Here is a 17,269-nt window from a genome sequence, read left to right as displayed (position 1 = left end):
GAGAGAAACCCCAAACTTCATTGGCCTTTCTTGAGTGAAGGTAATCTCTTGTTGCTGCCTTAATTTGGGCATTTTCACGGCCTTAGAACTGTAAACTTGCAGCTTAATAAATCCCCCTTTTTAAAAGCTGCTCCAGTTCTGGTATGTCACATTCCGGCAGCTTGCAAACTAAAACAAGCACTAACCATTGACTTGTTCTTGTAATGGTTAGCTTAGTTCTAGCATAGCTCCACTCTACATTTACACGTTGTTTCTGCTTATACTCGTTATTGAGATGGTAACAATTCCATCTCCCCTTGTTTGAATCCATAAAAACTTTGAATTTCTGTTCTATTTTGCTAAAGCTAGTATACAATATACTGGAAATAGACTGGCTATTATAAAGGGGATGTATTATGCTACAAATTTAAAGTTCTAAGGCCATGAAAATGTTCAAATTAAGACATCAACCAGATGATACCTGGACTTTAAAGAAAGGCCACCAGCACCTGGAACACCTCTGTCAGCTGGGAAGGCATGTGGCTGGCATCTGCTGGTCCTTGCTCCCGGTTTGTTGCCTTCTGCTTCGGATCCCAGTGACTCTCTCTGTGTCCTGCAGGTCTTTTAGCATCTCTGGGGCTTCTCTCTCTAAGCATCTGCATGGCCTCTCTTAGCTTCTCCAGGGCATACTCTGGATTTCATCTCTTGGCATCTATGCCAGTTTGAACCTGTGTACCCCAGAAAAGCCATGTTCTTTAATCCTGATTCAATATTGCTGGGTGGGATCTTTTGGATTGTTTCCATGGAGATGTGACGCCCCCAATCGTGGATGAAACCTTTGATTAGGTGGTCTCTGTGGAGCTGTGTCTCTACCCTTTCGAGTGGGTCACTTACTGGAGTCCTGGAGATGCAGAAGGAAAACTCCCCAGGGGAGCCATGTGAAACAGGAAAGCCAGGAGAACAAGCTAGCAGACATCACCCTGTGCCTTCCCAGCTGACAGAGGTGTTTCAGACCCATTGGCCTTTCATGAGTCAAGGTATCTTTTCCTGGATACCTTAGTTTGGACATTTTAATGGCCTTAGAAACTGTAAACTTGTAACATAAAACAGTCCCCTCTTAAAAGCCATTTCATTTCTGAAATATTGCATTCAGGCAGCGTTAGCAAACTAAAACAGTTTCTCTAGCTTTCTCCAGGTTCTGGGTCCTTCAGGTTCTGGGAGCCCTTGCTTAGCATCTCCTGGAACATTTCTGTCTGAGCTTCCTCCAAAATATCTCTCTCTTAAAGGACTCTAGTAAGCAGATTAAGACCCACCTTGAATGGACAGGTTTGTATCTCCATGGTAACAACCTAATCAAAAAGTTCCGCCCAACACTAGATCTACCCCCACAAGAATTGATTAGAAGAACATGGTTTTTCTGTGGTACATAACAGTTTCAACCCAGCACAACTCTTCAGACTGGGGAGATTTTTAGGTGATAGGCCATCTGACCTCTTGCTTCGTGCCTAGTAATGAACTCTTTCTCTCTTTGAAATCTCTGTATCATGGATTGGCTGTTATGCACATCAGGCAGAGAACCCATTGCTTTTTCTAGTATCAGGAATCAGCTAGGGAAGCTGGAAAAACAAAAAGGCCATTGTGGCAAGGGGCTTAGAGGATGGGGAAGAGGGTTGCAAAATTAGTCTGGATACAGAGGCAACAGATTGGGGGGGGGGGGTTGGAGCGAGGGATGGCAGACATCGTCACATGCCTATGTGACAGAGAATCCCTAGACACAATCAGACTTTCTTCAATGAAGGTATCCTCTTGTTGATGCCTTAATCTGGACATTTTCATGGCCTTAGAACAGTAAATTTGCAAGCTAATAAATCCCCATTGTAAAAGCCAATCCATTTCTGGTATCCTGGCATCTTTAGTACACTGAGATGGTTGGGTTCTTAGTCCAATGGGAAGATTTTCAGCAAGGAATGGACATGCTCTGCACAAGGGCACCAGCCCACATCAAACTTGAATTTTCAATCCACTTCCAAAACAGTGTCCTCTGCTGTCTGAATAACTCATTTAAATGACCCGGATTCATGAAGCCAGAACAAGAAGGCGGCCTTGTAATTCTGTGTCTTGGAAAATACCCACATGGTCCTTTAGATTTCACTGGAGTATCTGCAGACTGGGTGCTGGTGGTGTTGGACTAAATGGGTGGTACCCAGCCTTCCCTGGGTAACAGATAACTTTTGGGGCTCAGAAACAATCCATGGCTTAAGAATGCATTAGCTGCAGCTCTCCCACAAAAGAAAGTAAACTAGAATGCAGGTGGAGAAAAGGAGTTTTCTTAAGTGGATTTATCTTGAATATTCACAGACTTAGGCTCCTTTAATCAATCCTGGAGACAACCAGCTAGCTGCTAGAGCCGCGTGCTTGGGTGATCTTTATGATTTCATAAATCTACCCTCTTCAGAATTTTCTTTCAAAACTCAGCTCTGGGCCCCTACCTGATCAAGCTGGCTTCAGGACTCCATCCCCCCACAGAAGTTTTGAAACACCAGTAAGAACCGACAGAAACATCTTTCTCAAAGCTCTAGAAAAGTTAAAGGACTGTAGCAGTTAACAGGGCCAGCACTAAATCAAGACAAAGGTCACTTAAAATCTGTAGGATCTCCTGGTGCCCTGGCTGGTTCCTAGCTCTACTGGCCTAGGACTGAGCAGCCCATGTTCCAGTGTAGATCTCTGTCCCTGGTTCTACAGGTTGCTGAGTAACCCTCCTGACCATGTCAGGTGCATGCATGTATTGTTTCATCTGCCTGGTGGTACCTGAGAAAATTGCCTTCCCAGACCTTGCCCTACAGAGAAGGAAACTCCCAGAGCTGTCCTCTGGAACACCATGGGAGAGAAGGCAGGCGGCCGCCTAGGGCAAGGGATTGCTGGCTGTAGGACCTACAGTGCAGTGCCCAAGTGAGGAAACTGTTCCTTAGGCAAGAGGGGACATGTGTAACCATGTAAATGGGATTTCCTAGGGCAACATGCATATGCCTAAAACAAGAGGTGTGCACAGAAGGGATCAGAAGGCCCCAATTTGGCCTGGAGCAATTCTCATACAACTCATTGTATGGATAAATCCTGAGAAGAGCCTATGCAGATGAAAATATGCAAAGACTGAGAAAAGTATTTTCCTTCTTTTTTTTTTATTTTTTTATTGGAGAAGTTGTGGGTTTACAGAACAATCATGCATAAAAATACAGAGTTCCCATTTACTCCCTATTATTAACCCTTTGCATTAGTGTGCTACATTTGTTACAATTGACAAAAGAACATTTTTACAATTGTACTATTAACTATAGCCCATGGTTTACATTAGGGTTCACTATTTGTGTTGTACAGTTCTATGTTTTTTAAAATTTTAATTCTGGTAACATATATACAATCTAAATTTTCCCTTTAACCACAAATATATAATTCAGAGCTCTTAATTACTTTCACAATATTGTGCTACCACCACCTATTACCAAAACTCCCTTTTTACCTTCCTTTCACCATCTGTTACCAAAATTTCCTTTTTACCTTCCCTTTGTTTTTGCTGGTTCTTGGCATTCCATGAAAACTCAGTCATAAAACTAGTTGGATACAAGCTTCAGGAGCAGAGGCTACAGAGTCTAAATCCCAGCAATAACACTATAATATCAAAGTGTACAGGTATCAAATGCTAAAATAAATTTAGTTTGAAATGCTAGGGATAAGTGAAAGGGGAGGGGTAAGGGGTATGTATGGTATGTATAATTTTTTTTGTTTTTGTTTTATTTCTTTTTCTGAACAGATACAAATGTTCCAAGAAATGATCATGATGATGAATATGCAACTATGTGATGATATTGTGAATTACTGATTATATAGTTACAAAACATACAAAGAAACAGAAAGCAATGGCCCAGGCAAAGGGGAAGATTAAAGCCTTAGAAACCATCAATGAGGAGGACCAGACTCAGAACATACCAGATAAAGACTTGAAAAAATAAAAAATCATCCTAAATATTCTCAAAAAGCTACAGGAAAACATGGACAAAGAACTAAAGTAAACCAGGAAAATGAACATAAAGAGAGTATCAATAAAGAGACAGAAATAATAAAAGGAACCAAACAGAGCTGAAGACCACAGTAACAGAAATTAAAAATTCTTTAGAGGGGATTGTTTTGGTTTGGTAAAGTCTGCTGGAATGCAATATAACAGAAATGGAAAGGCTTTTAAAACGGGAATTTATTAAGTTACAAGTTTACAGTTCTAGGGCCATAAAGATGACCAAACTAAGGTATCCAGGGAAAGGCACTAGTTTGCTAATGCTGTGGGAAAGCAATACACCAGAAATGTAATGGCTTCCAAAAATGGAACTTAATAAGTTACAAGGGCTCTAGTGCCAAGAAAATATTCAAACTAAGGTACCAACAAGAGGTTACTTTCACTCAAGAAATGTTGATTCTTTTATGACGGATGTGTTCAAAATTCACAATGGATGGAGGTGGTCTAAGGGTGCAACGACTGAGGAATGAAAGGGGGAAGTATGGTGTAGTCACACAATGGACTGAGCAGCTGCAAGAAAGAATGAAATTGTGAGGCATGAAACTAGGTGAATGAACTTTAAGGACCATACATTGAATGAAATGTCAAAAACAAAAAGACAAGTACTATCATATCTCACTCATATGGACTAACTATAATATAAAAAACTTGGTGTACTTAAGTCGACACCATGGGTTATCAGGTTGGGGCCTACTGTAAAGGGTTCTCGATTGTAAGCTCTTACAGCAGTCACATACATTCAGTGTGACACCTGAGATGCAGTTAGGGCTCTGAGGCTATGAAAGTCAGCAGTACCCCATACAGGAACTGTTTAAAAAGTTGAAAAAGGTATCAAACTTCAACAAGAGATATGAATGAAGCTGATCTGGACAGACTAAGGTATATCAAAGTACAGGTTAAAGGATGACATTGTCTATATTTTAGAGCTCCAACTTCTACATGACACCAAAGGGAGAGATGTTTATTTGGTGCAAAATTTATATTTTTCATGGTCCATTACCTAATTTAACTTCTATGGTCAGTTTAGTTGAACACCATGGGTACATGGAATCTTGAATAGGGCACGAGATCTTCCTGTTTTTTCTAGGTTAGTGGGATACCCTGGTATTTCCCAGAGTAATTTGGGCAGTGAATAAAAAAGTATTTGCAAAGTCCCATTGGAGGACTGGGGAGAAAGGAGGAAAATATTCAACTTCCCCATCTGGGGACTTTCTGATATTCTGGCAAGCTGTGGGGACAATCAAATCAATAGGCTGAGACCTCGATCTTAGGGTTCGACTCTATGAAATTTATTCCTGAAAAGGATAGCTAAGCCTATTTAAAAGTATACCTAAGAGTCATCCCCAGCTCTTTTGTTGCGCAGGTGTGGCCTCTCTCTCTAAGCCAATCACTGCTCTCCCCCTTAAGTGGGACATGACTCCCAGGGGTGCAAATCTCCCTGGCAACATGGGACAGGACCCCTGGGATAAGCTGGGACCCAGCATCATAGAATTGAGAAAGACTTCTTGACCAAAAGGAGGAAGAGAGAAATGAGGTAAAATAAAGTTTCAGTGGCTGAGAGATTTCAGAGTTGACAGGTTATCCTGGAGGTTATTCTTATGCATTATATAGATACCCCTTTTTAATTTATGGTATTTTGGAGTGGCTGGAGGGAAGTACCTGAAACTGTTGAGCTGTGTTCCGGTAGCCTTCATTCTTTTTTTGTTTTAATTTTTATTAATAAAATCAATCAACATACAATGCGAATTCTTAGCGTATGAACTTTCCATACCTGGTATGCAATCAATGGTGCACAATATCATCACATCATTGTATATTCATCACCATGATCATTTCTCAGAACATTTATATCACTCCGGAAAAGGAAATAAAAAGAAAAAAGAAAAAACTCATACATATCATATCCCTTTCCCTTCCCTCTCACTGACGTCTAGTATTTCCCTCCATTCAATTCATTTTAAAATTTGTTTCCCCTATTATTTATTTAATTTTAATCTATATTTTCACTCATCTGTCCGTACCATAGATAAAAGGAGCATCAGAAGAAGGTTTCACAATCATACAGTCACTTTGCAAAAGTTTTATCATTATACAAACCAGTAGCCTTGATTCGTGAAGACAACTGTATGAAGATATAACTTTTATAATGTGACCACGTGAATAGGAAAACCTTGTGTTTGATGCTCCTTTTATCTACGGTATGGACAGGTGAGCAAAAAAATGATAATAAATAAATAAATAAATAGTGGGGGGATAAAGGGTGAAAAATTGGGTAGTTTCAAATACTAGTGGTCAATGAGACAGAGGGGTAAGATGTATAAGATGAATGAGTTTTTTCTTTTTATTTCTTTTTCTGGAGTGATGCAATGTTCTAAAAATGACACATAACTATGTGATATCGTGAGCCACTGAATGTACACCACATATGAAATACATGCATGTGAAGAAGTCTCAATTAAAAAAACAAAAGGTGAGGAGAAAGAGGAGAGAGATGACAAGATAGAGAGTCTAAGGGGCAGGCACAAGCATGTGTCTCTCACACACACTCAGTCCCTGCTCTAATTCTCCATGGCATTTTTTTCACATGTAAAAAGTAATAATAAAGAAAAAGAAAGAAAGAAAAAGCACAATGGAAGGTATATAAGTAATTCCAACTCAATTCTATACTTTACCACAGATTCTTTTCCAGCCAATGTTTTTTCCTTAGCACTGTGGTCTAAAATTCCTAATTCTGCTTATTGCAATAAAAGCTATTTTTGAAACTCTGGAAAAGAAAAGAAAAAAAAAAGGTCACACCCACAATTAGGCATGCCACATCTCCATGGAAGTAATCTAATCAAAGGTTACATCCAGGGGTGCAAGGGTAGTTCAGTAGCAGAATTCTCACCTGCGATGGTGGAGAGCAGGGTTTGATTCCTGGTCCAGGCACTTTCCAAAATAACAAAAAAACAAACAAAGACAAATAAACAAAAATTCAACAATTGATGCTGCGATAATGGGATACTCACACAGAAAAATAATGAAATGTGACCCCACTAAGGAGCATACAAAAAAATTAAAAGATCACATCCACCATTGACTGGGTCAATTTCCATGGAAACAATCTAATCAAAGGTTTCCACCCACCAGTATTGAATCAAGATTAAAGGACATGGCTTTTGTTGGGTACATAATACTTTCAAACCAAGACAAGGATCAATAGCAATTGTAGCTGGCAATGGAAAGAAGTGAAGGTAAGACAATATTATTCGGTCTGAGGAGCAGAAAGAAAGAATGAAAAAAACTAAGCAGGGCCAGAGGAAACCGTGGGACACCATCAAGTATGCAAATACACTCACTGCATTAGTTAGGGTTCTCTAGAGAAACAGAATCAGCAGGGAACACTCGCAAATATAAAATTTATAGAAGTGTCTCACATGACCGTGGGAATACAGAGTACAAAATCCACAGGGCAGGCTGTGACCGAGGATTCCGATGAGGGTCTGGGCGAACTCCACAGGAGAGGCTCGCCAGCCGAAGCAGGAAGAGATCCCGTCTCTTTTGAATCCGCCTTAAAAGGCTTCCAGTGATTAGATTAAGCATCAGTCAGCACAGAAGACACTCCCCTTTGGCTGATTAGAAATGGAATCAGCTGTGAATGCAGCCAATGTGATCATGATTTAATTCTATGAAATGTCCTCATCACAACAGACAGGTCAAAACTTGCCCAACCAGACAAACCGGTTCCACCACCTGGCCAAGTTGACACATGAACCTGACCATGACACACCCCTTGTCAACTTAGCAGCTATACATATAACCTTAATCCACACCTAATTTCTAAATAAAAAGCAATAAACATGCATTTTTTTCTTTCACCTAATAATACTCAACTGTCCTGCATATAACTGGAAACACATTAAATCTCTCCAGAATAGGGTGCAAGTCCTTGGGTAATATTCATTCTTAAACTTGATATCTTACAACTTAAATAGCATAACAGGAACAAAACAGCATAACAGTTGTTTCCGTAACTGATTATGTGGTCGAAGTTCATATTTATCACTACCTTCCTCCACTACCCATTCCATGTTTCCTTCACCCTCAGCAAGCACTTCAGCTGGCCGTGGTTCTTTGCCTGGTGGGGTGATCCAAACCTTCATTCCTGAAGTTTCAGAGCCATTGGTAGTCCTGCCTGGATTGTGTTGTTGCAGTTTTCCATTGATTTTAATCACAGGGCATGGCAGTACTAATAGACGCTCTAGGGGATCTCCTATATTCCAAGAAAACTCTTCTTCACCTCCGTTGTATAGCTTCAGTCCTATTTCCCCCTGATAGTCAGGGTCAATCACCCCAGACAATAAAGTAATCCCCTTCTTGGCTTGTTGATCCACAGGCATGAGTAGCCCAGAATGACCAGGTGGCAGTCTTAGATTCCAGTTCAATGGAATCATTGCTGTTTCTCCTGGTGGAAGCACTCCCCCTTCTGGAACTAAAACCTGTGGACCAGCAGAGCTCAGGGTTGCAGGGACAGGAAGCAAAAATTTTCCTAGTGGATCATTATGGGTAATAGTGAGTTGTGCCACTCTCCTTTCCACCCCTTGGTTCCTGGACTCATGGATCCTGGCTATGGGAGAAACAGCACCATACAGCAGATGTTGATTCAGAGCATACACAGCTTCCTGGAGAACATTACCCCAGCCTTTCAAGGTACTGCCACCTAGTTGGCACCATAATTGAGTTTTCAAAAGGCCATTCCACCGTTCTATCAATCCAGCTGCTTCTGGAGGACGGGGAACATGGTAAGACCAGAAAATTTCATGAGCATGTGCCCATTTCTGAACTTCATGAAAAGAATTAGAAATATCTTCCAAGCCATTTGCTTCAGGGCCTTCATTTGCAGTTCATCTGGTGAAACAGAATTAATCACTCTAGGGCTAATCCCTTCAGGTGGAGGTTGGGTGGCCAACTCCTCAAGGCAGGCTGGAGGTGGGGCGGCTATGTCCTCAGAGCAAACTATTACAGGGTTATCTAGAGAACACTCAGCATGACCTAGGGTTTCAACCTCACCGCTGACATCATTATCAATCCATATGTCACATCCCATTTTTCAGGGCCCACTCCTTTCCAATCAATGCCCTCACTTTAATGGCAGACACCATACAACACTGAGATTTCAGTTTACGTTGTAAAGTTGCTATAACAATAAGATTCTGAGTCTGATTTTCAGCAATCTCAAGTCTATGGCTACAGGAAATAAGATTTTCCTTCAGGATACTCATAGAAATTTCTACATCTGTCAGACAGCACTTAAGCTTCTCGTCTGAAGCCTTAAGCCCATCCCTTTCACTCCTTAATGTATCCAGTGTATCTAACAACAACCAACCAACATCTCTATGTCTCCTATTTCCACAAAACTCCGTAAAGGTGTCAAAAACATTATCCCCCAGAGCCTGGCTTCGTACAAGCGAAGCATTAGGAGAATCAAATGGTGGTATTTTGACTATCTTTTTTGCTAACTCACTCCATGGATTGGGAGTGTCATTCTGATTATGGGAATCAAGTCCTTAGTGCCTTTGAGTCCAGTCAGAGTAGAAAACCATTCATAGAAACCCATTTTTAAGATTCTGTTTCTTAAGAACCACCCCACTTTTGGTACCAAGTTGTATTAGTTAGGGTTCTCTACAGAAACAGAATCAACAGGGAACACTAGCAAATATAAAATTTATAAAAGTGTCTCATGTGACCGTGGGAATGTGGAGTCCAAAATCCGCAGAGCAGGCTGTGAAGTTGGCGACTCCGATGGAGGGTCTGGGCGAACTCCACAGGGGAGGTTCGCCGGCAAAAGCAGGAAGAGAGCCTGTCTCTTCTGAATCCTCCTTAAAAGGCTTCCAGTGATCAGATTAAGCACCACTCATTGCAGAAGACACTCCCTTTTGGCTGATTACAAATGGATCAGCTGTGGATGCAGCTGATGTGATCATGATTTAATTCTATGAAATGTCCTCATTTCAACAGACAGGCCAGCAGTTGCCCAACCAGACAAACAAGTACCACCACTTGGCCAAGTTGACACATGAACCTGACGATCCCATCATACACAATGGGAGTTGCAGGAAGAGAAGAGAGAAAGAAGCAGAGAGAATAGTCCAAGAAATAATGGCTGAAATCTTCTCATTTTTTAAAAGAAAGACATAAATATACATTATCTAAAACACTCAATGAACTCCAAATAGTATGAACCCAAATAAACCCATGCCATGGCATATTATCGTACTGTCAAATGTGAAAGATAAAGAATTCTGAAAGCTGAAGGAGAGAAGCAACATGTAACATACAAAAGGGAGCCTCAGTAAGATCAAGAGTCAATTTCTCAAGGAAATCATTGAGGCAAGAAGGCAAAAAATTGCCAACCAAGAATTCTATATTCAGCAAAGCTCTTTCAAAAACAAGGGCAAGAGTAAGATATTCCCAGATACATAAAAGTTAAGGGAGTTTATCAGCACCAGACCAGTCCTAAGTTATGCAAGTTGAAAAGAAGACAATAAAGACAAAAAAGGTCAACGAAAGATTGAAGCTCACAAAGAAATAAATCCAGTGAAGGAAATGGCATGGGAAAATATAAATGGCAGTGTCACTGCATTTTTAGTTTATCATTCTACTTTTTACTTCCTGCAGAATCCAAAAGGCAAACGCATAAAATGTAATGATAAATCAGTGGGTTTGGACTTATTTGCAACAAAAACCATATAAAGGTGGAGGAACAGAGAGGGTATAGGACCACAGTTTGTATATACTATTGAAGTTCAGTTGCTGTCAAAGTAAATGAGATTGTTATACATCTAGGATGTGAAATGTAAGCCCTGTTTCGGTGGTTTGAAGCTGTATATATCCCAGAAAAAAAAAAGCCCTTAAATCGAATCCATTTCTGTGGGTGTGAACCCTTTATAAGTGGGGCCTTTTGATGAGGTTAATTCAATTAAGGTATTTGCCAATCCCAATCAGAATGGGTTTTAATCCTATATAGGGGTCCTTTATAAGCAAAATGAATTCAGACATGAGAGAGAGTAAGGTAGAGGAAGAGGCCAGAAGCTGAAATAAGTAGAACCTGGAAGAGAAGGGAGAAGACATTTCCATGTGACCAGCCATATGACAAACTAAGGATAGAAAATTTATAGAGACAGAAATTAGAGTACAGGTTACCAGGGGCAGGGAGACAGGGGTAAAGGGGATTTAAGACATATAATGGGTGCAGGGTTTCTGTTTGGAGAGATGGTAAAGTTTTAGTGATGGAAGGTGGGGAAGATACAATATTGACTACGATTAATCCCACTGAATGATATACCTGGGAGTGGTTGAGACAGGAAAGTTTATGTTGTATATATGTTCCCACAACCAGAAAAAAAAATAGCAACTAAAGAGATAATGACAATTTAATGCAATACATGATCCTGGATGGGATCCAGTAAGGGGGCAGAAAATGCTCAAAGAGATATTACTGGAATATATTTAAAAATTGCATATAGATTGTAAGATTTACATCAAAGTTAAATTTTTTGAACTTGATGATTACATGAGTGAATATACATAAGTAAATATACTTTTTCTTAGGAAATATACATGAAAATAATAATTGTTCGAGGAATATGTGAAAGGAAATAAACATAACAGAAACTATGGCTAGGAGCTCTAAAATGGAGTCTAGTGGTCTGCAATTGCTCTTAGGCAAATATTAGTCAGAGTCAGATATTATAAACTACCAGAGTATTTAAAGCTTCAAGCAAAAATGTTCCTCAAAACCCCAAGGACACTTAAACACCAATAAATAAACCATAAGGTCAATAAATCAGTTATCTAACTCCAAGGACAATTTGAATCCTCCAAATATCCACCACCAATAAACAATTTATCTAATCTTTTTCCTTAAATGCCAAACTACAATTTCTGTAGCTACCTCAATCTGTGCTCCCCATGAATTACAACTGTAAAGCACCAGATAAATGTTTTGGAACTTAATTTGTTTCTTTCTCGGTGAACAAACATGATGTATACAGCCCACACCTGCCATCAGAAAACAGATTAATAGAAGGTTGGATACACAGAACACCACAAATGTGACAAAATTAAAAATTGGTGGATCTGAGTGTCTGGGGCAGGACAGTGATATGCTGGAGTTCTCTGCATGGGTTTGTATTATTATGATTTTTTAATCCTTTTTTTGGCTTGGGCAGGCACCGGGAATCCAACACGGGTCTCCGGCATGGCAGGTGAGAACTCTGTCTGCTGAGCCACTGCGGCGCGCCCTGTATTATTTTTGTAACTGTTCTCTAAGTTTAAACTTACTTCAAAATTAAAAGCAAAAAACAACAACATACTACCTTTTGTTTTTCCTTCTAGCGGCTCCAAGACACTGCAGACCAACAGAAATATCGAGCACTCATACTCATTTGTTAAATCCTATCTTCTCTGTTATATTCCTCCTTCTCTTTAAATAACAAATATACATAAAAGCAACAAATCTCAAACCACATCGCAACAATCAGCTGTAGAAAAATTGTGGAACTGTAACCCACACCAAACTTTAAAATCTGTTCTATAACTACTTATTTAAATGAACTCAGAAAAATTTTTTCTATATGTTATATTTCGCAATTAAAAAAAAGGTTTATAAAAAACAACCCAGCTTATGTTTACGCAAACATGCCTTGGAGCTCCAGAGACTAAGAGCAAAGGTTAAATTTCTCATCCAAGAACTCCACACTGAACGCCAGCTTTCGCAGGGGGCTGCCAGTCTCCAGTCTTCCACGCTCTTTTCCCTCCCGGGCGCTTAGCGCTGGCTCTCCCCGTTCACCGGGTCTTTCCAAACGGGGCTAAGCTTGGAACAGATGGAGTTCTGCAATGGGATGTCCCCCCAACGAAGGCTGCCCAGCCCACCCTCAAGACCAAGCCGCTGCTCTGCCTCCTCGGTGAAGTCCCCCGACTACCTTCGCCCCGCTCCATTTTCAGGAGTGCTTGGTCCTCGCGGTCGCCACAGCCCGCTCAGCCCGCAGGACCCGGTGGCCACCTCCATCCTCTCCTCCTCGCCGAAGCCGCTTCCGCACCTGCGCAGTGGACACGATCCCCTCCCGCAGCGCGGCGGCTCGGGGCGTGGGGCCAGAGGGCCGGGTAGCGCCTCCTCAGCTGTAGCGTGGTGCCTCAGAAGCGAGAAAGTGACTATTTTGATTAATAAAGACGCAGCCATGGAAATGAAAAAACGAGTGGAAATTATGCTCTTGCCACTTCCATTTCCCAGCCTCCGCCCCCATGACATCCAACCCGCAAGGCCGACTCTGCCTCTTTGTGGCGCGCCAGGGTACGTGATCTTGGCGCGCCGGCAACGTCATCTCGGTGCGCTAGGGTACGTCATCTCGGCGCGCCGGGTCACGTCAACGCGGCGCGCCGCTCCCGGGCCACTGGGTTTGTGGGTGCATCATGGCGGAGGTGGGCCGCATGACTGTGTGTGACCCCGGCGCGCTGCTGCCGGGGGGCTTCTGGGCCGCCGTGGCCGTGTGGTTGGAGAGGCCGCAGGTGGTCAACAAGCGGCTTTGTGGCGCCAGCCTGGAGGCCCGCCGGAGCGTCGCCCTGCCCCAGGCCGAGACCCGCGGCCCCAGATCCAGCGCAGGCCCCGAGCAAGAGGAACGGGGCACGGCCAGACCCGACCAGGGTTCCCACGAGGCGAGCCGGGGCCACAGGCCGCGAGCAGAACCCGAGAAGGCCGACGGCCGGCACCGACAGGCGGAGGAGCAGAGGGAAGCAGTCGCTGCATCTCTGACCCCCGGGGACCCTGGGCAGACTAGGAGCGAGAAGGGCGACTTCCCCGCCTCGTACCTGGATTTTTTCTGGGAAGATTTTTCCCGGAGCCTCGCGCGGGGCGGTAATCGGGAGTTGCTGGCCTTCCTCACCCGCTCCTGGGCGGGACCGCAGTCTGAGGCTCAGCGCGAGGTCGATGTTATTCTCAGAACTGTCATCCCGAAAATGAACCCACATTGCCCGCATACTGCTCCTAGGAGAGAAGTAGTCGTGCAAGGTAAGAGTATTTTTTGATAGGTGAATACCGTTAGATAAACTGCATGCATCATTTGAACTTCAGTCAATGAAAAGCCACCACAGGTAGGTTTTATGTGTCACTTTCTTTCCAACTGGGGAATTTGTAGTTTTTTGTTTGTTATTTGAGGTGGTGCGTAGAGAAATGTGTCCATAGTAGAGAATGAGATAATTGATTGGGTGGTGTCTGCAAAGCTTAGGGAAAGGGATAAGCTGGGTGTTGAATGGTAAATAGGAGTTTAGGGGGTAGATTAAAGAGATAAAGAAAAGGGGAGCACTGTGCCCAGACAGATAAGCGTAAAGCAGCATAGTGTGCCTGAGGGAATAACCTGGACCTTGCTTCTAGTAGAACCGCAGGTTTGGAGAGGGAAAGGAGTAGAGAGAGGTGTATCTGGAGAGGCCATGCCTGCATGTTATGCCTGCCTCTATATAGATGAAGCATATCTTCAAGCACACCACAGCACAAACTTGACACATTACTGAAGTGTCAGTATAATCAAAGTTCTAAGGGAAATTGTTAATTTCTGTTAGAACGTTGATAAAGGCATTTTGGAGTAAGTTTTAAGGTTAGCATATATATATATATATTTGGGGGGAAGGTGTATGGTCTGGGAATCGAATCCAGATCTCCCACATGAAAGATGGGCATTCTAATCACTGAACTACCCGTGCACCCAGGGTTAGCATTTGCTTTGAAGATAAAACAGAAAACTAAACGTGTTTAACACCTGCAGCCTGCATATCCTCCCAAGTTCCTGAGAGTCATCTTGTTCTTGACTGTGGAAGTTTGAGAAGTGCTGCTGGGTGACCGGAAGCAGGGGAAAATTTGGTCATGTTTGTTTTCTGGAAGGATCTTCCTGTCAGAGGTTTGGAAGGAGAATTAGTTTAGGCAAGTGGTCTTTTGAAGTGAAGAGGAGCAGAAGCTTTGGGTGAAGGGTAAGCATGTAAAGACTCACAAGAAGTGGAAGGAGCTTTGGGTGAGTCCCTTTTCTGGCCTGAGTAATCAGAAGGATGGAACATGCCAGTGTTTGTTAAATCTCAAGTATTTATTTTGACCGTCAGTGACCTTACCAGTTCACCACAGCCACTCCTTGCCTCAAAGTGTATTCTGCAATGTATTAGTTTTCTGTGGCTACCATAACTAATTAGACACACTTAGTGCCAAAACAATACCCATTTATTATCCCACAGGTCAGAAGTCTAGGCTAGCTCATCTGGTTTCTCTGGTCTGGGTCTTTCAAGGTCAAAATCAAAGAGTCTGTTGGCTGGGCTCTTATTGGGAGGTTTTGGGAAAGAATCAGCTTCCAAGCTCATTCAAGTTGTTGCAGAATCTATTTCTTTATGGTTGTAAGACTGAGCTCCCTGTTTCCATGCTGATTGTCAGCCAGGGTGTCCTTATCTTCTAGAGGGCTCTTTGATTCTTTTACGTGTTCTCTATATTTCTAAGCCAGCAGTGGTGTCCAGTACTCCTCATGCATGGAACCTCTCTGAATTATCCTTCTGCCACATCATTCTTCTGCCTGCTGCTAGAGAAGGTTCTCTGCTTTTCAGGACTTGTGTGTTTAGGTTGGGCCTACCCAGGTAGTCTAAGGTACTGCCCTATTTTAAGATCCATGACTTTACTCACATCTGCAAAGCCCCTTTGCCATGTAATGTAACATATACATAGGTTCTGGGTATTAGGGCATGGATATCCCCCTTCCCTACATCTCCCCAGTGCTGTTACCTCTGAAAGATTCTTCCCAGATGCCACCTCTTCCAGGAGGTCCTCTCTGACCCTGCTGTTCCTATACTCATTGAGTTCTTCCAGCTTTTATCACCCATGTTCTAATAGCCTTTTTATGTTCCCTGCACTATTCTGAGAGAATTAACAAAGCAGTGCCCTTGAAGTCTTCACATGCAGAGATTTCCTCATTCTCACAAATTGGCTTTAATAAAAGCAGAACTGAACTTGACCTTCTTTTCTTTTGGTGAGGTAGTGCTCCCTATCAACAAGGGAGTGCTCCTTTTAAGATTGTTTTCCATATTCAGATCTCCTGGAAAAAGTCACCCTCTGAGGGGAAAGCACAGGCTATTTATGTATTCCCACAGGATACAAAGCCAGTTCTGAATTCTGGCATTGCCACTCATTGGCCAAATGGCCCTGGGCAGATTGTATAGTCTCTCTGTACCTCAGTTTCTTCATTTGTAGAATGGGATAATATTAGAATCTTCCTTTAGAATTGATAGGAGAAGTAAATGTAATTGTTTATTAGAAAGTGCTTAGAGTAGTTCCTGACCTGTGTTAAGTACTTATTAGGTGCTACCTGCTACTTTGAAAAATAGGGAAGTTCTCTTTGATTTGTACACTTCTTGGCCCTACTTTGGAAAACCTCGCAAAGGGCTTGAGAGTAATGTGACTAAGATTCTGCACAATTAGTAGCAGACCAGGATGACACAGTGTCAAAGAACTTGACCTCTTTAGTTCGATGTGAGGCTTTGTGGTTGACAGCTGTGTGAACCAGACAGGGATCATTCAACTCTTTAATGTCTTGGTTCCCTCATCTAATGCAGTGTTCTCAGCTGAGATACTCGCTTCCCAGAAGTTTTGGCAGTGTGTGGAGTTATTTTGGTTGTCACCTCTTGGGGAGGGGATGCAGTGGATTTCAGTGGGTAGAGCCCAGAGATGCTGCTAAATAGCCCACAGTGCACAGGCCCTAGTTGGTACAATAAAGAGTTATCCTGCCTCAAATGTCGGTGGCGCCTGGGTTGAGAAATCCTGATCTAGAAAATGGTAAAAGTATATGGTATTAGGTCATAAATTCATAGTGAGTTGTTTTGTGTTTTTTTTTTCTTTTTTTAAATTTTTTTCCTCTTTGTTAGAGAAGTGGGTTTGTGGAACAATCATTCATAAAATACAGGGCTCTCATATTTTCTTTACATCTGAGACATACTTCCTCGTGGCATTGATCCAAATTTCCATCAAAATGGATCATTTCGTTTGCTTGTTTGCATGGGCAGGCACCGGGAATCAAACCCGGGTTTCTGGCATGGCAGGCAAAAACTCTGCCACTGAGCCACTGTGGCCTACCCCATAGTGAGTCTTAAATGAGATAGTTTATTTAAAGAATGGTGGATCGTTTCCCAGTAACTGTAATAGGCCCTACAGTTACTGGGAAGAGG

At 42.3% G+C, this 17,269-nt stretch overlaps 2 protein-coding genes across 4 annotated transcripts in view; one reads left to right on the top strand and one right to left on the bottom strand.

The window, feature by feature from the left end:
* ACOX3 (acyl-CoA oxidase 3, pristanoyl) overlaps positions 1-13,362 on the bottom strand; it is a 90,235-nt gene extending 76,873 nt beyond the window's left edge. The window contains exon 1 of one of the 2 annotated variants that reach the window (XM_077136302.1): positions 13,009-13,362. The gene's annotated coding sequence lies outside the window, so the exon portion shown is untranslated. Of the gene's footprint in view, positions 1-6,717; positions 7,011-13,008 lie in introns of those variants that run through there. The other variant, XM_077136300.1, reaches the window with a different exon arrangement.
* A 115-nt stretch (positions 13,363-13,477) lies between these two features.
* Positions 13,478-17,269, top strand: part of TRMT44 (tRNA methyltransferase 44 homolog) — a 36,837-nt gene continuing 33,045 nt past the window's right edge. For both annotated transcript variants that reach the window (XM_077136296.1, XM_077136295.1), the window contains exon 1: positions 13,478-14,090. In XM_077136296.1, coding sequence (XP_076992411.1) covers positions 13,496-14,090 — 595 coding nt within the window. In that variant the 5' untranslated portion in view covers positions 13,478-13,495. The remainder of the gene's footprint in view (positions 14,091-17,269) is intronic.

This window comes from Tamandua tetradactyla, chromosome 19, assembly GCF_023851605.1.
Source record: "Tamandua tetradactyla isolate mTamTet1 chromosome 19, mTamTet1.pri, whole genome shotgun sequence".
Classification (NCBI taxonomy): Eukaryota; Metazoa; Chordata; class Mammalia; order Pilosa; family Myrmecophagidae; genus Tamandua; species Tamandua tetradactyla.
The sequence above is the reverse complement of the archived record's forward strand: the minus strand, read 5'-3'. Positions and strand labels throughout refer to the sequence as shown.